The 26,644-nt window shown below is 40.8% G+C and overlaps 1 protein-coding gene and 1 pseudogene across 1 annotated transcript in view; one reads left to right on the forward strand and one right to left on the reverse strand.

Moving 5' to 3' along the window:
- Positions 1-26,644, forward strand: part of LOC115897038 — a 119,662-nt gene that overhangs the window by 53,992 nt on the left and 39,026 nt on the right. The window contains exon 2 of the mRNA XM_030929611.1: positions 2,176-2,391. Coding sequence (XP_030785471.1) covers positions 2,176-2,391 — 216 coding nt within the window. The remainder of the gene's footprint in view (positions 1-2,175; positions 2,392-26,644) is intronic.
- Positions 7,331-7,439, reverse strand: LOC115897225 (annotated as a pseudogene).

Consider the following 26,644-nt stretch of genomic DNA (forward strand, 5'->3'; position numbering starts at 1 on the left):
AGTGGCTCACGTCTGTAATCCCAGAGCCTTGGGAGGCCAAGGCAGCAAGATCACTTGAGGCCAGGAGTTCAAGGGCAGCTTGGGCAACATAATGAGACACCCTCTCTCCAAAAAAAAAAAAAAAAAATTAATCGAACGTGGTGACGCGCATCTGTAGTCCCAGCTACTTGGGAGGCTGAAACGACAGGATAGCTTGAGCCTAGGAGCTCTTGGCTGAAGTAAGCTATGATCATGCCACAGCCCTCCAACCTAGGCAATAGAGTGAGACTGTATCTCTATAAAAAAAAACCAACCAAACATACAAAAAAAGTCACTATGAACATATTCAGACTGTAACATATTAAAAAAAAGAAAAAATAAAAATAAAAAGCAAAAAGAAGTAAAAATAACATGAAAAAAGAATATTAAAAAAAAATGTATTATGTTGGCCATAACGCAAACTCAAGAGCACAGGTGTTTGGGGGTTCAGGAGAGACACACATTTCAAGATACAAAGATTCTTAATCAGTTCAGGCATACAACTTATAAATATATTTGAATAGATTTATCATCTGTTTAAATCCTGTTCACAGTAACCCCAAAGTTAAATCTACTTGGCAACAGAGACATTGAAAGTAAGCCAGAGTAAAAAGACTGATTTTAAACTACGGATGTTGGAAACAAAGCAGGAACAGTTACCAGACTTCAAGCCCAAAATTGTCTGAATAAGAATAATAAAAAACATTATCCATCTCTAACAGAATTGAATACTTTTTAGATTGATCAAAAACACATTTAGTACTTTTATAATCACAGTTTTGCAGTAGTGTATATGGGCCGGATTCAGTGGCTCATGCCTGTAATCCCAACACTTTGGGAGGCGGGAGGATTGCTTGAGCCTGGGAGTTTGATACCAGCCTGCGCAACTTAGTGAGACCTCATCTCTACAAAAAAAAAAAAAAAAAAGAAAAGAAAAGCTAGTGTGATGGTAGGAGCCTGTGGTCTCAGCTACTCCAGAGGCTGAAGTGAGAGGATTGCTTGAGCCCAGCAGTTTGAAGCTGCAGTGGGCCATGATTAGGCCACTGCATTCTAGCCTGGGTGACAGAGGAAGATCCTGTCTCAACAACAATAACAGTGAATATGTATTTGCTTAGCAATGGATTAGATTGTAAACTATGAGATTAGTATTTTCCCTTGTAAGGATAACTAGCAATTCACCTTAGAAATGTGTGAACTAAATTTCTGTCACCATAATCATAATAATGGGGGTCAAAGTAAAATAATCACTATCTATTGGGCACCAAACATGTGCCAGGCAAAATACTTGAACTTTGTAAAACATGGTAGCATTTTCACAGCTTGGGAGGAAATATTATTACCTGAATCTTACAAATGAGGAGACAGGCCAGGCACAGTGACTTATAGCCGTGATCCCAACACTTTAAGAGGCAAAAGGATCTTTTTCTTTAAAAAAAAGAAAGTGATTTTTTTCATAGAGACAAAGTCTCACTATATTGCCCAGGCTGGTCTCAAACTCCTGGGCTAAAGCAATCCTCCTGCCTCGGCCTCCCAAAGTGCTATTTAGACATAAACCATCTCGCCTGGCCAGGATAATTATTTTTGTTTGTTTTTGGGTTTTGAGGTTTTTTGCTGGTTTTGTTTTTGTTTTTTTGGTGACAGTCTCACTCTGTCGCCCAGGCTGGAGTGCAGCAGGGCGATCTCAGCTCACTGCAACCTCCACTTCCCAGGTTCAAGCGATTCTACCAAGCAGCTGAGATTATAGGTGTGCACCACCAGGCCTGGCTAATTTTTATGTTTTTAGTAGAGATTGGGTTTCACCATGATGGCCCGGCTGGTCCAGGAGGATCTTTTAACACCAAGACCAGCCTGGACAACATAGTGAAACCTCCCTATCTCTAAAAAGAAAAAATTCTAACCCCACTGGAAGCAGGAAGAAAAAGAAAAGAAAAAAAAAATGTGGAGACAGACTCAGCAAGATGAAATGACCAGCCATGTAATGCATACTCTAGGAAAGAGACTGAACAGCACTGCCCAATTCTAATTGTGTTAAGTTTGAAAGAGAGGTTGTGAGACTGAGTTCTCCTTTCAGTCTCACTGAATTTCCCACCAAATCCCCATTAAGCATCAAAGGGAGTCAAACGTATTTGGTTTTTTCTTTCCTTTTGCATATTGCAGGTACGAAGATGGATCAAGAGCCCAGTGGTCAGTGTGGACAAGCATCAGAGTCCCAGACTGAAGTACACTGGCTCCTCGATGGTGCACATCCCTCCAGAGGAGCCAGACTTTGAGCCTCCCTTGTGTCAAACATGCCTGGGTGAACATGCTTTCCAAGGAGGGGTTCTCCCTCAGGAGAAGGAGTCGTGTTCATGGGAAACCCAATCTGGGTGTGAAGTAAGTTCATGTTCGCTCTGGATCTATTCTCCTGGAAAAATTCTGGGCCTTTGTTTTTCTTGTATTTCTGCCATAGTATACCCCAAAACTAATTTTTAATGCACATTTATAAAGCTTCTGAGGAGGACCCAGAATTGTGGTCTTTGTTAGCTCATTATATTATTATTTTTTAATAGGCTTTATATTTTAGGGCAGTTTTAGGTTCACAGCAACACTGAGCAGAAGGTACAGAGATCACCCATATACCCTTGTCCCCATGCACGTATAACCTACTTTACCATCAACATTCCCTAGCAGAATGGCACATTTGTTATAACTAAGGAACCTACCTTGACATGTCATTATCACCCAAGTCCTTAATTCGTGTTAGAGTTCACTATTGTTGTTATACATTCTATGAGTGTGGACTAATGTATAATAACATGCATCCACCATTACAGTATCATACAGTTAAGTTTTGCTGCCCAAAAAATCCTCTGTCCTCCACTATTCATCCCCTCCTTACCCTGAACTCTAGCAACCACTGATCTTTTTACTGTTTCCATAGATTTGCCTTTTCCAGAATGTCATTTAGCTGCATCATGCAGTATGTTGTATTAATTTTTTATGCTGGTCCAAGACCGATACAGCAATGTGTTGGTAAACTGGCAATTCCTCAGAAGTGGTTTGATCACACAGAAGATCAAGTCTTAGATGATACAATGATTGTAATAGTCATCTACAGGTTTGTAGCTTCCATTGAAATATTTAGTTCAACATGATTTGATCCATTCACAGAGCACTATATATAATTTTCATTTTTTTCTCAAACTCATATATACTCGTATTTTTACTAAGATTTATTTTTCCCTGCTACTCCAAGAGTTGTTTTCTAAAAATTTTGGTAATCTAAGAAAACCAGATAACTGATTCATCTTGCAGTTTTGCAGTTTCTAAGATTTTAAAAATTTAAGATTAAATTTTTAACTTATAACTTAATTAGGCCCATATTTATTTTGATTTTTAAAACCATTATATAAAATGCTTATATTATTTTTACCATCATACTGACACAAAAATACAACATTTAGAAGATAGAATATGTTATTACAAAGTACAGTTAATTGTAAGTGATCTTCCAAGTCAGTGCATCATAAAATGATAAATGTTAATAACCGCTCACCCTTTTTTTTTTAGCAAGGTAAGCATTTTCCAGAAATAAAAGAATCATTTTAGCTGCTAAAAGAAAAGACTGAAGACATTGAATCTGAGTTCCTTTTCACTCTGGGTTATCATGCAATGTCTCTGAATCTGTTTCATATTTATTTGTTTGCTTTCTTTTTTTTTTTTTTTTTTGAGTTTCACTCTTGTTGCCCAAGCTGGAGTGCAATGGCGCAATCTCGGCGCACTGCAACCTCCGCTTCCTGAGTTCAAGTAATTCTTCTGCCTCAGCCTCCCGAGTAGCTGGGATTACAGGCACCCAACACCACGCCTGGCTAATTTTTGTATTTTTAGTAGAAACAGGGTTTCTCTATGTTGGTCAGGCTGGTCTCAAACTCCCGACATCAGATGATCCACCTGCCTTGGCTTCCCAAAGTGCTGGGGTTGCAGGCTTGAGCCACTGCACCGGCCCTTTTTTTTTTTTTTTTGGACAGAGTCATGCTCTGTAACCCTGACTTGAGTGCAGTAGTGCAATCATAACTCACTGTTACCTCAAACTCTTAGTTTCAAGTGATCCTCCCACCTCAACCCCGCCCCCCTCCCCCCACCCCAAGTAAATGAGACCACAGGCACACGCCAACAAACCTGGCTAATTTTTTAAAAAAAATTTGTAGAAACAGGGTCTTGTTATACTGACCAGGCTGGTCTTGAACTCCTGGCCTCAAGTGATCCTCCCAAAACGCTGGGATTATAGGTATCAGCCACCATGCCCAGCTTGTCTACTTTCTAGGGTTATTGGAAAAATCAAATGAGACAGATATGAAATGTTTCATAATCTATAGAATGCCATGCAAATATAAATCATTATTGCTCATGTTTGCTGATTTACATGTTAGTTAAGCCTGTGAGTCTGTAACACTATATTAGACTTCCATAACTGGGTTAGCACTTTGCTGATCCATGAACATTTGTCATGGTCCTTTTGCTTTTTAGCCTGATGCTGGTTTGACTCTAGGTTTGTCTTGAAAAACAATAAAGATGCTAAATGCAAGAGCATCTATTTATTGCTCCTGATGCAAGGGTTAAAGTCAACTTTTTATCTAAAGGGCCAGATAATAAATATTTTAGCCTTTGCCTAAAATACAGTCTCTAACTTCTATTTAGCTCTGCCCTTGTAAGGAAAGCAGCCGTAGATAATTTGTAAATGAATGGACACAGCGCTCCCAGGCTGGAGCGCAGTGGCAAGATCTCAGCTCGCTGCAACCTCCACCTCCCAGGTTCAAGCGACTCTCCTGTCTCAGCCTCTCAGCCTCCTGAGTAGCTGGGATTACAGGCATCTGACACCACACTCGACTAATTTTGTTTTGTTTTGTTTTGTTTTGTTTTGTTTTTAGTAGAGATGGGGTTCCACCATGTTGGCCAGTCTGGTCTTGAATTCCGGACCTCAAGTGATCTGCCTGCCTCAGCCTCCCAAAATGCTGGTATTACAGGTCTGAGCCATTGCATCCAGCCTGAATTTGCCAATTTCTTAAGACTCTAAAGAACTATTTATGACTTAGAAGCAGAGAGAGTGTTCTACATATCCTATACAGAGCACACCTGCCTAGTGCTAAATGTTTACTTGAGGGCCTACTCTATGTCCCATCTGGTAGGAGCTGGGTTTAGATCAATGCACAGTGAAATTCCACACAAAAGGAAACAATAAATAAAGAGCTGGAAGGAATTTAAAGCAACATTGTGATTTCGCCTTTTCCTTTATCTCAGATAGCAGGTAAATCATTCTCCACTTTGCAATCGAGTACCTGGTTCTCAGACTTCGCTGGTTTTTTCCTAAGGTTATCACAAATCAAAATGACACATACTTTATTTTACTATTTTTTTTTGAGACAAGATTTTGCTCTGCTGCCCAGGCTGGAGTGCAGTGGCGCAATCATGGCTCACTGCAGCCTCGACCTCCAGGGCTCAAGCAGTGCTCCCACCTCAGCCTCCCAAGTAGCTGGGACTACACGCCCCGTGCACCACCATGCCCAACTTATTTTATTTTATTTAATTTAATTTTATTGAGATGGGTTGGTATCAAACTTCTGGGCTCAGGGGATCTGCCCCTCCTTGGGTGTTGGGATTACAGGTCTAAGCCTTTTTGTTTTGTTTTATTTTATTTTATTTTATTTTATTTTATTTTATTTTATTTTAGAGATGGAGTCTCGCCCTGTCACCCAGGCTGGAAAGTGCAGTGGCGCGATCTTGGCTTACTAGAACCTCGGCCTCCTGGGTTCAAGTGATTCTCCTGCCTCAGCCTCCCAAATAACTGGGATTACAGGCACCCACCATCAAGTTTGGCTAATTTTTGTATTTTTAGCAGAGACAGAGTTTCACCATGTTGGCAAGGCTATTCTTGAACTCCTGACCTCAGGTGATCCGCCTACCTCAGCCTTGCAAAGTGCTGGGATTACAGGTGTGAGCCACCGTGCCAGGCGGGTTTTTTTTTTTCTTTTAATCATTAAAATATGCATCAGCAGGACACAGTGGCTCATGCCTGTAATCCCAGGGAAGCCAAGGGGGGGTTGGATGGCTTGAACCCAGGAGTTCCAGACCAACTTGTATCTATAAATAAATAAAATAAAATTAGCTGGGCATGGTGGTGGACACCTGTGTTCCTAGCTACTTGGGAGGCTGAGGTAGGAGCATTGCTTGAGCCCAGGAAGGAGGAGGGTGCAGTGAACCAAGATGGCACCACAGCACTCCAACCTGGGTAACAGAGCCAGACCCTGTCTCAAAAAAAACCAAAAATCTATATTTTGTGTTTTCATAAGGATTAAACGATGAAATGATGAAGTAAATCATTGAAAAGGCAACTCTGTCCTTTTAGAAAGTCCTTTTAGAAAGAAAAGAAACTCTGTCCTTTTAGAAGTTGCATGGTGAGAAGATGGAGAGGCTGTGAGATGCAGAAGCCGATAGCAAAGACCTCAGGTTGTTCTCCTGACATCTCCTGATGTAGATTATTTTAGGCAAATCATTAATTCATTTCTCCTGCTCAGTGTTCTCTCCTATAAAAACTGAGGTAATATGTGCTTGCCGTCAGGTTTCTTTCCATTAGTTTTTTAGTAGTTGGTTGATGAGATTGTTTTTAAAAAATCTTTTGTAAACGTAAATCTATGTGCATGTGCTGGAGTCAGGTGACCCATATTCTTGTGCCAGCTCTGCCACAGGTCAATGGCTGAATTCAGGCAAGCCACAAAACCTCTCAGACATCATAGGATAGGGCTCAGCTAGTTAACCCTGGAGCCCTTTTCCGTCTGAGATACTGTGGTTGGCATTTAATGACCTATAAAGTGAAAATAAACAAGAGTAAAAGGGGGATAAAGGGAAAAGTAAAATCAAATCAAACTCTGTGTTCTATGTGTAAAGATAAAATACAGAAAACAAGGTGAGAATGTTTTAAATAAAATAAGACAAATAAAGTGCAAGTCTTTTATGAATTAATTGTGGAGTTTTTGTTGTTGTTGTTGTTTTGTTTTGTTTGTTGGTTTTGTTTGTTTTTTGAGAAGTTTCGCTGTTGTTGCCCAGGCTGGAATGCTATGGTGCGATCTCGGCTCACCGCAACCTCTGCCTCTTGGGTTCAAGTGATTCTCCTGCCTCAGCCTCCCAAATAGCCGGCATTACAGGCATGTGCCACCATGCCTGGACCGGGTTTCTCCATGTTGATCAGGCTGGTCTCGAACTCCCGACCTCAGGTGATCCACCTGCCTTGGCGTCCCAAAGTGCTGGGATTACAGGCGTGAGCCATTGTGCCTGGCCAAGTCTACAGCACCCAGTATTCCCAGGCAGTCTCCCATCCAAGTACCAACCAGGTCAGAGCCTGCTTAGCTTCCGAGATCCGGCGCGTTCAGGGTGGTATGGCCGTAGACATGGGCCGTGAGTTGTTTTGTTGTTGTTGTTGTCGTTGCTGTTTTCACCTTTAAAACTAGCACATTATAAATGCTGTGTTTAATGGTCACAAATTGCTAAGAGTTACATTGCACTTAGTTTGTGCCAGGCCTTGCCAGTAGCCCAGTTAGTGGCCTTTAAACATGTTTTGCCCATGGAAGAAACAAGGGTATTCATACTGCCAATGAATCTCCCAGAAGAACAGCAATATTGTGATGTCCCGAGGGGTGTTGTCTGAAATGGACTGCTTATAAATTAAACAGATCTTCCTGGGAAGGAGATGGGAAAGATGATAACTTAGAGCTGTGTGAGCTGTTACTAAATAATGTATGCTAGGGGAACACAAGTTGTAGTATTCAGGCTGAAACCAACTTGTAGGCCACAAAGAGATGGAGACCAAAAGTAGTTTTTCGAGAGGTGCATGCTGACTAAACGTATTCAGACTCTATTCTGTATTGTATCTCTGATAGCACCTTTAATATCTAGATCAACCAAGCTGGAAGGAAAGGAAAGGAATGTTTTAAGTGGAGGCAGAGATGGAAATCTAGTGTTAAGGAAAACATAAGATCGTATCAAGATGGCAGCCTGACCATGTAATGGCATCTCTACTTTCTGCCTTAAATCACACACACACACACACACACAAACACACAATTTAGCTTGTAATTGTGCTAGAAGACAAAGTACGCCATTGTGTAAATAATGGATAATTAAGTATCTCTGAAAAAGAGAAGGCGGGTAGGATGATCAGGTTGATGTGGAAACCATAGTCCAAAATGATCATAGCAAAAGCTAGGGACATTGCAAACTATGTTTGTAAAAGGATTTGGCAATTTGGAAAATAATGATATTCCAGGTAAAGTCTAATACAAGGAAAGTAGTTTTAGCAATATAAATATCAGACAAAATACAAGAAAAAAAAAATTGGAAAGGACCAAAGAGGAATATTTCATGTTGATGAAAAATATCTAACAAGAATAGAAAACATTCACAAATCTTTATGCCCTTAACATAACATGGAAATATTTAAAGAAATAACTAACAGAAATAGAAAGAAAAATGGGCAAATTCATGTCAGAGAGGGACATTTTTCTCATACTTTCTAGTAATAGCCAACTCAAGAAGACTGAAGGCAGGGCACGGTGGCTCATGCCTGTAATCCCAGCACTTTTGGAGGTTGAGGAGGGTGGATCACCTGAGGTCAGGAGTTCAAGACCAACCTGGCCAACATGGTAAAACCCTGTCTCTACTAGAAATACAAAAATTATCTGGGCGTGGTGGCAGGCGCCTGTAATCCCAGCTACTTGGAAGACTGAGGCAGGAGAATCGCTTGAACCCGGGAGGTGGAGGTTGTAGTGACCCGAGATCATGCCATTGTACTCCAGCCTAGACGACAAGAGCAAGGCTCCATCTAAAAAAAAAACAAAAACAAAAAAATCTCTTGCCTTTGTTTGTTTGTGAGACAGAGTCTCATTCTGTCGGCCAGGCTGGAGTGCAGTAACATGATGTTGGCTCACTGCAACTTGAACTCCTGGCCTCAAGTGATCCACCCACCTCAGCCTCCCAAAGTGCTGGGATTACAGGCATGAACCACTGAGGCTGGCTGGGAATCTCTTACCTTTTAATTTAGCAAATCCATGTCTCCACATCTACCCCAGATAAATACTTGCTAATGTAATAACTGAGATAGGTAGAATAATATCCATTGCAATGCTGGAAATGGTGAAAAAATGGAAACATCAGGAGATAACAAAATTATAAACTTGTAGAGAGTTATTAATTATGACATATCCATACCATAGAACACTATGCAGTGATTTAAAAAATGAGATGTGTGTATATTGACATATCCCAAGGTATATCACTCTAGAAAAGCAAGTTGAACATGTGTATACCATTATCACATTTTTTTAACTTTATATTTCTTTCTTCTTGTCTGTATATATGTGTGTTTATCTATGAGTGTGAGTATATTTGTATGGACAAATGTAAATTAGAAGACCTAGAAGTATATATATCAGATGACAATGGTGATTACCACCTTCCAGGAATTAGAATTGGCCAGTGATTAGGTGGAGGAGATGAGTCAAGGAGGACATTAGTTTGTTTATGTTGTTTAAATGTTTCAATACCATATTAATCTATTACTTGTGGGTTTGGGGAAAACACCACACCCACCAGGAGCCTCACTTGTAGAAAGTGAATAGGTAGAACTCCACCCTATTGATAGGAAGCCAGGCAGCATCACAAATAGGATTTTGCACCATGAGACCATTCCATTGCTACAAATAAAGGCACTTGAGGAAAATGGAAAACACACAATATTTATGCTCCCACAGCACTTTGATTGTACTTCTGCCTGTCAATCAAGTTTGCTCTGCCCTGTGTGATATGTTTGTGCATGTCCATGTGTTCTCTAAGTTCCTTGCAGTTGTGAATCTAATGTGTTCATTTTCTTATCTCCTCCCAGGACCTTGCATACATGTGCTAAAGTTAGTGTGCTTTTTCCTTTTTGCCTTTATTAGCTAAAATTGACACTTTCTTCATGCAATTTTTTGTTTTTTTAACATGAAAAGGAGAGACTAGGACAGAAAACTCTACAGCCCATGCTGGCTGTAAATCACGTACATTCCAGAGGCGCTGCGTGCCAGGGACTGATTCTCATTAAGTTTGCCCTCTCATATGGGATACATTTGGCTGAGCAAGGATTTCCTCAGAGTCTGCTGTCTGTCTTTCAATTGAAGGCAGCTTGAAAGGTGCTTAGTCAGCGACCAAATGCTGAAGCCAAGGCACTGTGTGCTGTTTTAAAGGCCTAGTGAAGCCAGAGTCCTCTGGAAGGATCCATGGGATTTGAAGTTATTAGCCACGTTACCACAAACAGAAGAATTAACACTGAGTTGTTGACATGATTAAATATAAGGTTACTGCCTCTTCTTCCTCCTTTACAAAGGAGGAAGACAATAAATTACAAAGACAATAATAGAGGGCACTATAGACAATTTTTTTTTATTTTTTTGAGACAAGGTTTTGCTCTGTTGCCCAGGCTGAGTGCAGTGGCACAATCAGGGCTCACTGCAGCCTCGATTTTCTGGGCTCAAGCAATCCTCAGCCCTCCAAGTAGCCGGGACTACAGGTTTTCACCACCATGCCCAGCTAATTTTTTTTTTTCTTTCTTAAATTTTAGTAGAGACAAGGTCTCGCTGTTGCCCAGTCTGGTTTCGAACTCCTGAGCTCAAGCGATGCTCTGCTTTAGCCTAGAAAGCACTTTTAATTAAGCTGACTTCATACAATTCTGGGATGGATTCTGACCCATGTCGCTTGTTCAGCATTTCAAATGTCTTACCCCATCTGTTAGGCTCAAGAAGGTATATCGTTACCTTTATAGTTCTTCTCAAAATTGTTGAGCTATCCCTTTGAAGCCCAGAAGGCTTAGAAGTAAAATGATCAGCTAGGAATAGTTTCCATACTGACATACTTTCATATTGTCTTGAGTTTTTCTGATCTTTCTTAAAATGATGCTATAAAAAATATACTTAAATCAGCCAGATGGCTTTATAGATTTCTGGTTTCTTTTAATTTATATCAAAAAATTGTATATAGGCTTATGGGGATTAAAATAACAGTACTTCAAAATGCTCTTTTCTCCCGGTTTTCTGCTCTTGGCATGATGTATTGTGGTCTCTGGAGAGAGGTGTCTGGTGATTCCTAAAGTTATCACACACAATAGTCTTTATTTTTCACTAAATTTTCAACCATGTTATCCTTGAGAAAGCACATAAAACAAATGACCGGACTAAGTAAACTTAGATGAATTATTTTTATGTGGATTTAAATTCCCTTTCAATCCTGTCTGTGGCAACTTTTTTTTTTTTTTTTTTTTTTTTTTTTTTTTTTTTTTTGAGGCGGAGTCTCACTCTGTTGCCCAGGCTGGAGAGCAGTGGCGCAATCAATTTTTTTTTAAATCTGAGTCTTGGTTGTTAAATTTACAAAAATGAATCAGATTTGTTTCTTGTGCTAACAGAGAGAGAATATCTACCTTAGCTGAAAGCTAAAATCAGCACACTCTTTCTCCCAAAAAGATCCTGATCAAGCCCTTGTTCCCAAGAGAAGAATTTCATGTGAAAGAGTTCGAATATAACTGGCTTACTGTCTGTGCAACGTGCACATTGTGTGAGCAGCCAGAGAGCCTGATAACCAGGAAGCTAAATCCTCCTCCTCCAGGAGTACTTCCGTGTTTCCAATCCTGTTTCCTGGGGCTCCTAGAGCCAGGAGGTCGCCTCCATTCGAGTCAGTGCTGCCCTTCTCTTCCAGGGATGAGATCAGAAATCTAAAGATTTATATCTCAGGATGTAGAGTGCAGAAAGAGATAGCATGGACTCCCTTTTTCTTCTCTAAGCATCAACCAAACAATAGTTTCACCTACCGTGAAGTACATACTTCTGCTGTATTTAGAAACATAATTTAGCTGGGCATGGTGGCTCATGCCGGTAATCACAACACTTTGAGAGACTAAGGTGGGAGGATCGCTTGAGCCCGGAAGTTCAAGACCAGCCTGGGTCACATAGAAAGACTCCCATCGCTACAGAAAATTTTAAAAATTAGCCAGGCGTGGTGGCACCCACCTGTAGTCCCAGCTACTCAGGAGACTGAGATGGGAGGATTGCTTGAGCCTGGGAGATTGAGGATGCAGTGAACAATGATTGTACCACTGCACTCCAGCCTGGGTGACAGAGTGAGACCTCATCTCTAAATAAATAAATTTTAAACAGAGAGACATAATTCAAGTCACAAAAATTAAGTTTCAGGGTCAGGACTTGGGGGTAAAGCAAGTTTCTGGCTGCACTCATAGGTCACTTGATTTTTATTTAATAAGCTCTCTGGTAAATTACAGCCCACCAGTGTGCCACATTCCCAGTGATGAGTCTGGAAGGGAGTAAGGGACTCCATCCAGGCTATTTAGGACATAAAATATTCTAGGAAAACTACTCCCTGTCCTCTCCTGGAAATCTCTAGCCAGCAGTTACACTTACCCTTGGGGTTGAGCATATTTTGTTGGCTTTGTTGTATGTAACCAAATCTTTCCTGCTTCTAATTAAATTTATTCCTTTAGTAAAATCCTTCCCAGAAACCATATGGCTATTTTCCACTAAAATAATATCCTGTTTTAGTAGTTTTGAGACTTTCAAAGTTTTAAAAGAAGACTTTGTACAAACTACTAAAAATCTATAAGCAGGAACAAAATTTAAAGGATAAGCAAGGTTTAACTGCATGCCAATTCAGTTCGTTTTTTTTTTTTTTTGCAATTATTTCTTTTTCCTCAAAGTTTATCATTATACATATATTTTTCTTGGGTTGTTAATTGAAATGATAGAATTTAATTTACCAAGTATCCCTGTAGTGAAAACTACTCTATAAGGAACAAATTAAACAAAAATATGAAGAATCTAAGGGCTGAATGCAATGGCTCACACCTGTAATCCAGAACTTTGGTAGACTAAGGCAGGACGATTGCTTGAGCCTAGGAACCCAAAACTAGCCTGAGCAACATAGTGAGACCCTGTCTCTACAAAAAATAAGATGAAATAAATCAGCCATGTATAGTAGTGCACACCTACAGTCCCAGCTAACTGAGAGGCTGAGGCACGATAGCTTGAGCCAAGGAGGTCAAGTCTGCAGTGAGCCATGATCTTGCCACTGCACTCCAGCCTGGGCAACAGAGCGAGACCCTGTTTCAAACAAAATTTTTTAAAGGTTAAAAAAAATGGGGGAAGATATAGTGATAATTTCTTAAAACTGTATAATTTAATCCTAAAGTCTACCTTTGGAGACCTGAAAAGACTCTTCTTACAAATCTTCTACAGAAAAGGGAGATAAAAATGATTAATATCACCTTCATATTTCATATTCACATATAGTAAATTGCTTCTGGTTCATTCTACTTAAACAAAGAGCCTTGGATAAACACTTAAATGTGCTGAGACACACATTTGTCCATAGTGTTCAGGAAAAATAAATCTTTCTATTTTTACTTGTCATTGATGTTAGATCCCCTTGTCTTTTTGACCTAGTAAATAAATCAAACTATTTTTAAGCAAGGTTCAAGCAAAACTCAATTTGTGTGACATCATCTCTTGAAAGAATCATCACAATCAACCGAAATGCGCTGGTATTATATAAGTGACTCAGCTCTGTTCCGTAAGAAGACCAAGCTTTTCTTATCGACCTTGAGTAGCAGACAGTGATATGAGCATATTAAAACCCACTTTAAAGTCAAGCCAAATTCCACAGCTTGCTATCTATCATTTTAGTTTGCTTTTCCAATGTTCATTGGCCTTGAGAGTTGTAAACACACAGGTCTGTCCTCGATTCACTTTTCTCTTTTACTCTGGTGAGTATTTCCCATTGTTTTCCTTTTGACTTGATTTTAAAATGACCATTTCAGGGGATTCATCTAGATTTCTATATGAGAAAAAACAAATGCAAGAACTCAGCACCTCTGGCTGGGTTTGATGAGTAGCAGATAGGTAGCTCTCTAGTTAAGTAACACAGGGAGCAGAGGTTATAGGTCTTTGTAGATTAGAAAACGTTAAATGCATTAACTTGGTGATAACAAAAAAGAAAGAAAGAAATTGATGACCATTACGGTTCTCTCCTTGGCTTAGAATTGCATGTATCAGCAGCCCTGAGTTATTTTTAAAACAAGCAAATCTGACACCAGCGTGAAAGCAGACCTTTCAGGTAGTGACCACCTATGTAACAGAGTGACAGACACCAGAATGCTGAATCCTCTCCCAGCACACAGCAAAGCCTTAGTTTACTCTGTCAGCTGGTGTTTATTGAGAGTTTCTATCATAGGCTTGGCAGTAAGCGCCCTAGACTGTGCTTCCAGGACAGGGGGACAATCCAAACAACCAGGCAGTTACAATACACTGTGACAAGTGCTAGAAGAGGGGGAGATAGAGACTACACATAAGAGAGTTCCCATAGCCGACAATGTAGGGGCCAATGAAGGCTTCTTAGAAGAAGAGAAATCTAAGTTAAAGTGAAGGATATGCAAGTTAGTGAGGTAAGGAAGGGTGGGGAAGAGAAGCCCAGACAGATGGGACAAATAACCAAAGGCCTGGAGGCCTGGAATGAAATGGTAAATTTGGAGCAAGGAAAATATAGCTCAACTGGGAAACAGAGTTCGGGTTATTAAGGGTTTTCACAAGGCATTTAAAGCAATGTCTATATATCATCTTCAGGAGATGAGGATCCATTTCATGTTTCAATCACAAAAGTGGTATCAGTAGGAATAAAGAATAGACGAGAGAGAGTTGAATTCCAGAGATTTTTCCATGGGAGGTTTATGGCTTTGGATTAAGGTTTATGGCTCTGACATTGTTAAGGATAAATAGGCTTGAGTTTTCATACCATATGCTTGATTCTTCTTGTGCAAAGAAAGACCAGGATTCCAGATTTGGGAAAGCATAATATTAACTCAGGAGTTCTCATTACCGACATGGGAGAAATGATTAAAAAGAGGAGCCTGAAACCATGAACAGTCTTGGTTATTTACCAAGTTTGTTCTTGTTGAGGAAAAAAATAAAATTAAGATTTGAGAGAACTGAAAAGCTTCAGAGAATAGTAGTTGAAGGGAGAGGGGGATAAAAAGAAAGGGAGAGGAAGCACTTTGGAATTGAGGCAATGGATTACAAGCTGTAGTTCATTTTGTAGTTCATTTAACTTCAGAACTCTTAATCTCTTGATGAGGCAGAGCCTACCTGGATCAGAGATAGGGAGTTCTCTCTGTTGAGATTGGTTATATATGAGGAAACAAAATCTGTAAATAAGGCCAAGGCAGGTGGATCACCTGAGGTCAGGAGTTTGAGAGCAGCCTGGCCAACATGGTGAAAACCCGTCACTACCAAAAATATAAAAACTAGTTGGGCGTCGTGGCATATGACTGTAATCCCAGCTACTGGGGAGGCTGAGGCGGGAGAACCACTTGAACCTGGGAGACTCAGGTTGCAGTGAGCTAGGATTTCACCACTGTACTCCAGCCTGGGTGACAGAGGGACTCTCCATCTAAAAAAAAAAAGGGCAGAGGAGAGCAGATGTTTCTAAGACGCTTCTGAATGTGTATCGTCTGTCTTTGTATGGGAAGATGACATTATTGACCTTGTATCAATGTTAACTGTGGTTTGAACTACATTTTGCTAGCATTAAAGACTGGATTTGTACTGATCTGTTTGTACTCCCTTGCCTAATTTGGCTGAAGACTACTAATAGAACAGATTTTCAGTAGACTTGGGAATTTAATCTAACTGACCTTCCTTGGGCTTTAACAAGGGCCCTTTGCCTTTTGGCACATTGCTCTAATCAACTACACTAATCAGACCCAAGGCTTACGGTACACACGAGGGAAAAAAATAGCTTATGTGAACAAGTATTTTTTTCTGAGTGATTTTTAGCCGCTGAAGAATGCAAAAGTTCCAATTTTCTTCGTAATTGAAATCATAACAGCTGTGAGAACTTGGCCGTTTATCAAAGATGCAAGCAGAAGTCACAGGCTTTATTTCATGGATTAAGTCTAAAAGCTGTATATATTTTCATGATATTGCATAATGGATTGGTAATGGTTATTATGAATGATAATATTTATTTAGACAAGTCAGAGAGACCAAGTACAAAAGATGTTTAAAGCAAAAATGGCATAGACTGTTTTGCAAATGCACAGGCTGAAATTATCTATAATTTTAGTGAATGGCATAAATTGTATGACATAGAGTTGGCGCCGGCTTCCATTTTCATGGCAAGGCCAGTGTATAAATCAGTGACAATGACTCATGGGTCTCAGGCATGGTGCATCAGTCTAGCACCTGCTTTCCCAATCAGTCAAGTTACATTCATATCCAAACACGAATAACCGTATTATTAACCTCAGCCACCAAAATTAATCTTTCAGTGTTGAGAGGATGTGCAAGTTCAAGCTCATAGGGTTCACTTCCTCCTTGTGACATATAATGTGCACTTAATTTGTAAAAACAGTGCCATTCCTTCCTGTTCAGCATCTCAGAAGTGGTGAATGCCATTTTGAGTTGTGTGTTTGTGGCTTTACAGGAGGCCATATATAGGTAAATTTTACGGGAGGCCCCAGCAGGTATGACTTTGAACTGAGGCAATGTGACAAGCAGCAGCCTGCTGCTCTAACCTCATCCTGGGGAAATTCAGGCTTCACAGTTTCTACACAGGATGTTTCATCAAAAGAGGGATTTTCCCCCTCTGCTCTGGAAGACTTTGTTTCCTTCCCCTTCCTCAACTTTACCAAAGTATTCTGAAGAGAGTTAACAATTTACCCTGTCTTGGGTGACTTTATTGGGGGTGGAATGGGGCGGGGACAAGGAATGTGTTAAGGGAAGTTGAGCACTGGGGCATGGACGGAACAGTAAGAACAAGACCCCTCAATACTTTGTCAGCCCATCATGTCTCTGGGCATGTTACTTGCTATTACCTAATATTAAAAAAATAATAAATCACTGGCCCTACTATCCATCAAGCATGGTTTTGGTGTTAGATCTTAGTTCAAAGCCCAGCTTTGACATTTGCCAGCTGTGTCTTTAAGTTTCCCATTTATAAAATGAATCATAATACAAACTTGGCCGGGCGCCGTGGCTCACGCCTGTTATCCCAGCACTTTGGGAGGTGGAGATGAGTGGGTCACCTGAGGTCAGGAGTTCGAGATCAGCCTAGCCAACATGGTGAAACCCTGTCTCTACTGAAAATACAAAAATGAGCCGGGTGTGGTGGCAGACGCCTGTAATCCCAGCTAATCAGGAGGCTGAGGCAAGAGAATTGCTTGAACCCAGTAGATGGAGTTTGCAGTGAGCCAAGATGCACTCCAGCCACTCTGTCTGAAAAATAAATAAATAAATAAATAAATAAATAAATAAATAAATAAATAAATACAAACTTAACAGGGTTGCTGAGAGGTTCAAGTAAGTGAATGTATGAACATTTACTTTGCTTATCTCTGCTTCTGTCCTCCCCCGTCTTCACCCTTTTTTCCCAAGCCTAAAAGAAATCAAACAAGGGCCAGGTGTGGTCGCTCACGCCTGTAATCCCAGCACTTCGGGAAGCCGAGGCGGACAGATCACCTGAGGTCAGGAGTTTGAGACCAGCCTGAACAACATGGTGAAACCCTGTCTCTACTAAAAGAAAATACAAAAATTAGCCGGGCATGGTGGCAGATGCCTGTAATCCAAGCTACTTGGGAGGCTGAGGCAGGAGGATAATCACTTGAACCTGGGAGGCAGAGGTTGCAGTGAGCTGAGATAGCGCCATTGCACTCCAGCCTGGGCAACAAGAGTGAAACTCTGTCTCAAAAAAAATAAATTAATTAATTTTAAAAATGAAACAAGCCTCCACCATGAAAATCATGATGATTCTGAACTATGTATAAGGTGTCCAATCTACTACTACCCTTTACATGGTCATTTGTGTACATTGGACACCATCACCAAATTTATTAATCCAAGCCTGTTCATTAAATATTTTTATTCAGCAAAAAGAAGTAAAAAAAGAAGCAGAGATTGCAAAGCAAGTACATCATTAGGTAAGCTTGTGCCAGGGTCACTTGTAGAACAAGTGAGAACAAGTCAAGGTACTTATTTCTATGTTTAGTTGTTATGACTTGTTTTTGTATTTCTTTTACTTTTTTTTTTTTTTTTTTGGTACAGATGAGGTCTCACTATGTTGCCTGGGCTGGTCTGGAACTCCTGGGCTCAAGCTATCCACTTGCCTCAACCTCCCAAAGTTCTGGGATTATAGGCATGAGCCACTTAGTCCCGGCCATTTTTAAATATTTTTTATAGAGACAAGGTCTACACTGTGTTGCCCAGGCTGGTCCCAAACTCCTGGGCTCAATAATCCACCCACTTTGGCCTCCCAAAGCACTGAGATAACAGGCATGAGCCACCATGCCCAGCCCATTTTCATATTTATTTAGCTACTGCGGGAAAAGTGAAGTCAAAATCTTCAAGTTTGCCCTTCTCCAGGACAAAACTTTTATATTCTTACCCCTGATTCTGAAGGTTTTATTTCACCTGAATATCTATTGTTGACAAAACCTTAAAGATAGTATTTGTCTAATCCAGACTGTAACCTGAAATATTCTCACAGAAAAATAATTCTGGAATTTTCTCCCATTGAACTGCAGCCCTCTCTAAGGCATCTCAAGCAAGTGTGTCTTTATCTTTAATTCTAAGACACAGTCACTGCCTGGAAAGCTAAACTATTACAGCCTACAATGTAAATAAACCACAGGGTTTGGCATGCTGCCTCACACCTTTAGTCCCAGATATTCTGAGGCAAGAGGATCCCTTAAGTACAAGAGTTGGAGACCAGCATGGGTGACATAGCAAGACCTCATCTCTAAACAAAAAACAAACTACAAGTCCTAGAGGATTTTAAAACTATCATTTAAGGCAGGGCGTGGTAGCTCACGCCTGTAATCCCAGCACTTTGTGAGGCCAAGGCAGGAGGATCACCTGAGGTCAGGAGTTCAAGACCAGCCTGGCCAACATGGCGAAACCCCGTCTCTACTAAAAATACAAAAATTAGCTGGGCATGAGATGGGTGCCTGTAATCCCAGCCACTCAGAAGGCTGAAGCAGGAGAATCACTTAAACCTGGGAGGCAGAGGTTGCACTGAGCCAAGATCGCACCATTGCACTCCAGCCTGGGCGACAAGAGTGAAACTCCATCTCAAAAGAATAAATAAGATTCCCGGGCAAGATGGCCCAATAGGAATAGCTCTGGTCTGCAGCTCCCAGGGAGACCAATGCAGAAGGTGAGTGATTTCTGCATTTCCAACTGAGGCACCCGGTTCATCTCACTGGGACTGGTTAGACAGTGGATGCAGCCCACGGAGGGTGAGCAGAAGCAGGTGGGGGGCGTCACCTCACCCGGGAAGCGCAAGGGAGTTGGGGAACTCTCTCCCATAGCCAAGGGAAGCCATGAGGGACTGTGCCGTGAGGGACGGTGCTATCCAGTCCAGATACTATGCTTTTCCCAATCCTTTATACCCAAAGGATGATAAATCATTCTACTATAAAGACACATGCACACATTATGTTTATTGCAGCACTACTCACAATAGCAAAGACTTGGAACCAACCCAAATGCCCATCAATGTTAGACTGGATAAAGAAAATGTGGCACATATACACCATGGAATACTATGCAGCCATAAAAAAGAATGACTTCATATCCTTTGCAGGGACATGGATGAAGCTGGAAATGATCATCCTCAGCAAACTAACACAGAAACAGAAAACCAAACACCACGTGTAAACTGTAGTTGAACAATGAGAACATATGGGCACAGGGAGGGGAACATCACACACCAGGGCCTGTCAGGGAGTAGGGTGGGAGGGATAGCATTAGGAGAAATACCTAATGTAGATGATGGGTTGATGGGAGCAGCAAACCACGATGGCACGTGTATGCCTGTGTAACAAACCTGCATGTTCTGCACATGTATCCCAGAACTTGAAGTATAATTTTAAAAATAAAGAAATAAATAAATATTATTAAAATAAATAAATAAAACTATTGTTTAGAATTTTCTGAACTTCGATTTTATTATTTTTCAACTTTAATCTCATCAAGACTTAATTCTCCATCTACACAGATAAAAATGCAATGGAGCTTAAAAACTGTAAACAACAATTATCCATAGATTGATGAGCAACATCTAGAGCTTTCTGGGAATAAGTCAGGCTTACAATTCATTAGTGCAGAGTTAATGAATATGCGGGTTGGAAAATTGGTAACAATTTAATTTCATCAAGGATGATACTTTAAAACTACAAGTTATGGCCAGGCTCAGTGGCTCACGCCTGTAATCCCAGCACTTTGGGAGGCCAAGGCAGGCAGATCACCTGAGGTCAGGAGTTTGAGACCAGCCTGACCAACATGGAGAAACCCCATCTCTACTGAAAATACAAACTTAGCTGAGCATGTTGGCACATGCCTGTAATCCCAGCTACTTGCGAGGTTGAGGCAGGAGAATCTCTTGAACCCGGGAGGCAGAGATTGTGGTGAACCGAGATTGCGCCATTGCACTCCAGCCCGGGCAACAAGAAGGAAATTCCATCTAAAAATAAATAAATAAATACAACTGGAATTTACAATGAAAAATGTTTCCACAGGACATAATGAATCCTCCCTGTTATACTTTCACCATTTATGTTTAATATGCTTCCATCTCAGGAAATTTAGAAATAAAACTGAACCATTAGTATATTAAAGATGGAATATAGTTTTTATTTTCTAAGTAATTTATTATCATTGATTCTATATTTTCTATAACCAAAGGCATAAGCTAAATAGGTAAAAGTATTGACAACAGTTTAAAGTATTTTTATTTGGAAGACATGAGAATCATTCTAAGATGTGTTTTGGGTGTTTTGTTTGTTTGTTAACCATTAGTTAAAATGTCTATTCAGATTGTCAGTACAATCTAGTTCACACTTAAGGACAGATTACTGTTTTGAAAATTTTTTAAATTCTAGGATGGGCACAGTGGCTCATGCCTGTAATCCCAACACTTAGGGAAGCCACGGAGGGAGGATTGTTTGAGGCCAGGAGTTGAGCCCAGACCAGCCTGGGCAACACAGCAAGACCCCATCTCTAAAAAAAATTTTAATTTTAATTTTAAAAATTTAAAATTCTAAATGTCTGAAGGACTATAAAGCAACAGTGGGTAAATTTCACATGTTCAAAACAGCTCTACTACTGGCCCAAGTTGCCCATTTCCCTCACTCTTATTCCTAATTTTTTGTTTTTTGTTTTTTGAGACGGAATCTCGCTCTGTTGCCCAAGCTGGAGTGCAATGGCACAATCTCAGCTCACTGCAACCTCCGCCTCCCAGGTTCAAGCGATTTTCCTGCCTCAGCCCCCCAAGTAGCTGGGACTACAGGGGCCTACCACCACACCCGGCTAATTTTTGTGTTTTTAGTAGAGACAGATTTTCACCATGTTGGCCAGGCTGGTCTCGAACTCCTGACCTCAAATGATCCACACGCCATGGCCTCCCAAAGTGCTGGGATTACAGGTGTGTACCGCTGCGCCTAGCCTTATTCCTAATTTCAAAATTCCTACTTGCTCCCTTTCTTCCGTCTATGGTTCATGAGCACCAGCACACTGGCCATTGCTTCCACTTGCTCAATCCCTTCATGAGTTTTAATCCACTTGTCTCTGGTCTATCCTGTTTCTCACTTAGCCACACCATCAAATCCCCTTCTCTCCCTTTCCTCTGGGACTATTGACAGTAAACACCATTCAGTCATTAAGCTTTCCTCAAAATCCTCCTTCTGCCCTCCCATCTTGTGACACAGGATTGTGACTTCACATAATGAAACGAGTTTGTTGGCTACATGTGCTTTCAATCAAAGAAGATAGACTTCATAGAGCCTGCATTTGGGTGTGTACTCTACAAATTCCCCAGGAGGGAGAGGCTCAGCATTCCTCAGATAGATCGGACCAAAAGCATCTTTGGGCTGGGCAGGGTGGTTCATGCCTGTAATCCCAGCACTTTGGGAGGCCGAGGTGAGAGGATCGCTTGAAGCCAAGAGTTTGAGACCAGCCTGGAAAACAAAGCAAGACTCCATCTCTAAAAAGAAAAAAACTGTCTTCAGAGGCTGGGTCCATTGACTCACACCTGCAATCCCAGCACTTTGGGAGTCCAGGGCAGCAGATTACTTGAGCCCAGGAGTTCAAGAGAAGCCTGGGCAACATGGTGAAACCCTATCTCTACAGAAAATATAAAAAATAGCCGGATGCGGGAGTGGATGCCAGTAGTCCCAGCTACTCAGGAGGCTTAGGTGGTCGAATCGCTTGAGCCAGGGAGGCTGAGACTGCAGTGAGCCAAGATCATACCACTGCACTCCAGCCTGGGTGACAGAACTGGACCCTGTCTCAAAAAAAGAAAAGAAAAGAAAAGAAACATCTTCAGGAAAGTGCCGCCTTAATTGAGACTTGATTTTCTACTAAAGATGAAACATTTTTTCTGATGTCCTCAAGCAATAATGGCTTCTTCTCCAGTCTTGTCTGGCTCAGAGTTGAGAGTTCAGCGGGCACTAACTTGACTTTCAAGAACTTCGCCAACTTTGCTCAACCACACCCACCCTTCCTCTGCCCTCACTGTCATCATCTACTAACCTCTTTAATCTTCCTTTAATCTCCTGATGTAATTGTTTTTCTCTCTACTTGTTCACAAACAACCATTCTGGGGAATTTCAGTATTCATTCTCATGACTCAGCTAACAAGAATAACAGTACTAGGAATAATGGCAACTAATACATCATTTTTGAATGTCTACTGTGCACCAGTAAGTATCTTCAGCACTTGACATGCATTATCTCATGTAATTTCCACAACTACGATATGTAAGAGATAGCATTATTTTCAATTTGCTGATGAGGAAAATACATTATTTACCAAGTCCAGGAATATACAGGATATTCAGAGGCAGAGCCAGGATTCAAACCATATTTAACTGGCCAAAATGCCTTTCCCTATATTATAGTTATTAGACTCTTTCACTATACATCTCTAGCTCCATTCTTCCATAAATCTACTGACATGGTTCTTTATTGGATCTTACGATTATCCTAAATTCCTCCTCCTATAGGTATTTAAACTCTCCAGTTCCCTCTTTTTCTTTTCTTTTTTTTTGAAACAGAGTCTCACTCTGTCACCCAGGCTGGAGTGCAGTGGCACGATCTCAGCTCACTGCAATCTCTGCCTCCCAGGTTCAAGCTGGGAGGTTCTCCTGCCCCAGTCTCCCCAGTAGCTGGGACTATAGGCGCTGGCCACTATGCCTGTCTAATTTTTGTATTTTTAGTAAAGACAGGGTTTCACCATGTTGGCCAGGCTGGTCTTGAACTCCTGGCTTCAAGTGATCCGCACACCATGGCCTCCCAACGTGCTGGGATTACAGGCGTGAGTCACCGCACCCAACCTGCAGTTCCTCTTGACTAGGGCTTTCTGTCCCCTGATGTCCTCGCTTCCCATCCCTATCATGCTCTCCTCCCTCTCATGACCTTCAATTATTTCTCTTATCCACTGCCTCACCATCATGGTCTGCTGAAGCTGCATGTCTACCCTTCATCTACTTGAGATCCCTGCAGTGTGTTTAATGTGGGGCAGTCCCAACAAGCTGTGCATAATTTGCAGATAGCTTAGAGCAAAGATGACACTGGCTTAATTTGCTCACAAGATGCTAAAACACATTTACAATCATTTGAAAGGTCATCTTTGAGTGCAGCCTTCTCCCGTCAATGATCCAATGCCATCAAGCAACACGCAGGAGCCACCTTTAAATGTCTGCTGTCATCCCTTGTTCTTTGGTAGTCCATTTGTTCGGTGCTACAGTATTTTCTGTAAAATCACAAGCTGATGGGATGTTAGAACTAAAAAGGGCCATAAAATGTGTGTAACCCAATCTCTTAATTTTACAGATAAAGAATTGCGGCCTGGAAGAGCCCATAGGCTGATATTATCAACATCAATTGCTGAAAGGTTAGACAGAGGTAGCAGAATTTGCTGACACCCTTTCAAAAAGGGAATTATTTCACAAATATATCTCTAACTGCGTCTTACCTGCCAGGTTGTCATGGTTTTAGATCCAGGTCAGCTAGTGAGCATTTTGTGCACATAGTGGATTTCTCTTGATCACTCACTGGTTGAGAAGCTGGTGCATTATCAGAGGGAAGTGGGACCAGCTGCTTTTCATAGCAGCACAATAAGGTGCTTTCTGTTGGGTGGGACACTTTGTCCAGACTTCCTTTGCACCAGATGGCTGTCCTTCAAATGCCCAAAAGCTCCTGGGATCATTGGGATTCCAGATGTGCTTGCTACTGTTGGTCTGAGGTAACGTGACAGCAGCTCTCTTCTTGCCAAGTATGCGTTCAGCTGTTAGACTGTCCTGAAATGCTGTTTAGCATGTTTCTAATATATTTGACCATTTTCATCTTCAATTCTGATCCACAAAATAGGCATTATGAAGTATTTTAGAATATTTACAGTTTAATAGTTAAACCCTACCATATGGATAGTGTGTTCTAAGAAATAGATTGGTGGACGTCTGAAACGATCTAAATCCCAGGTTCCACAGTTCATGGCATCTCCGTCTCCTTTCTTAATACGTTGAACTTGTTCTGAATCCGATTATACTCTCCATTTTGCAGAGTAACTCATTTTCTGTTAGCTAGTAGAATGAACTTTGATATTAGGAAAAAAAATGTTTTTACTTTAATGTGTTCCACATTAGAGACCCTTATTAAAGCTGGTATGCCTTATTTCCCAGTTGTACTAATTAAAAGCTCTAATTATTTCCATGCTTGTATGTCAGGACCATCTCTTGATGCATGAAAGTTTTGAGAGAATTAAAAAAAAAAAAAAAAACCCAGACTGACTTTGGGAATCATGTGAGAGAATTAATATTATTTAGTTTCAATTAAAAAAAGAGTTTTATGTCAGTTCATTAGACTTTAGCCCCTACTTCTTTGATTTCAAGTCGTCCTGGATTTCTGCCATGTGGAGAGCAGTTGCCAGAATCCCCTTTCTTTATATAGCAGTTACTGTAATTAATGCTGAAAAGGGACTTACCTCATTCCTGATACTAATAGGCCTCTCAAACGCAGTTTTTATATCTAATCCTCGTCATTTATGAGGGAGTTAAACTAGATTTCCAAGATCCTTCCTACATCTAAAGTCAATGATTCTCCACGACCTTATGGTCACTTTTCTAATGCATAAATCAACCCATTTCTTGCTCTCTTGAGAAATAATCCAGGTGTATTTAGGCAGGAAATTGATTGTTTACTTTTCTGATGCAAAAGGTGGGAAAATGGAAGAAAAGATTATCTTTCCAGCTGGAAGTTCCAGCTGGAAGTCAATCCTTTTCCAGAGATATAGATAATCTCTTTTAAAAATTTCTGAACTCTGGAACAATTATACTCTAAAAAAAGAATTATTAAGTCATACAAACTGAGGGAATCATAATATTGGGGAATAAGATTTTTTTACACACTTTTTCTGGTACAAAATTTTGTGACTCATATGAATTATTTAAAGTATATTATTCTCAAGGACAGGTTTATTCTAATTTAAATACTATGGGCTTGCAAATAAATAACTTACTCGTTCTCTTCAGTATACTATTGCTTGAGAGAAGAGAGTATTTTGGTGGAAAGCTATTTTGGTGAAGTCAGACTATGCAATAGGATGGAAAAAACAAAGCTACAAAAGAAAAACACTTTCCTAAAAAACTGTATGTAACTGAAATTGAGTTTATTTTATCAAAATATTATTTATTTGTTTGTTTATTTTTGAGACGGAGTCTCACTGTCACTCAGCCTGGAGTGCAGTGGCACGATCTCAGCTCACTGCAACCTCTGCCTTCCTGGGTTCAAGTGATTCTCCTGCCTCAGCCTCCTGAGTAGCTGGGATCACAGGTGCCTGTCACCATGCGTGGCTAATTTTTTGTATTTTTCATAGAGATGGGGTTTCACCATGTTGGCCAGGCTGGTCTTAAACTCCTGACCTCAAGTGATCTGCCTGCCTTGGCCTCCCAAAGTCCTGGGATTACAGGCATGAGGCACTGCGCGCAGCCTTATTTTATGAAAATAAAACAGTGAAAATTAATTTCAGGCCAGGCACAGTGGCTCATGACTGTAATCTTAGCACTTTGGGAGGCCAGAGTGGGTAGATCACCCGGGCTCAGGAGTTTGAGACCAGCCTGGGCAACATGATGAAATCCTGTCTCTACCAAAAATACAAAAAAATTAGCCAGGCATGGTGGCTTGCGCCAGTAGTCCTAGCTGTTTGGGAGGCTGAGGTAGGAGGATCGCTTGAACCCCAGAGGCGGAGGTTGCAGTGAGCTGAGATTGTGCCCCTGAATTCCAAACTGGGTGACAGAGTGAGACCCCTTCCCCCACCAAAAAAAATAAAATAAAATAAATTTAATTTCAAAAGTGGAATGTATTCACCCAACAATGTGTTCGTTTATGAATCACACAGCAGTAGCCTTGGGGATGATTGTTGTGGATGTTTCGATGTTTGGATGTAATGTTGGTGGGAGCTGTAGGAAAATTTAAAATAGCAGTGATGGCTTCTACCTGAATCCTATTAGCACTTG

The sequence above is a fragment of the Rhinopithecus roxellana genome, chromosome 4 (genome assembly GCF_007565055.1).
Source record: "Rhinopithecus roxellana isolate Shanxi Qingling chromosome 4, ASM756505v1, whole genome shotgun sequence".
Taxonomy (NCBI): Eukaryota; Metazoa; Chordata; class Mammalia; order Primates; family Cercopithecidae; genus Rhinopithecus; species Rhinopithecus roxellana.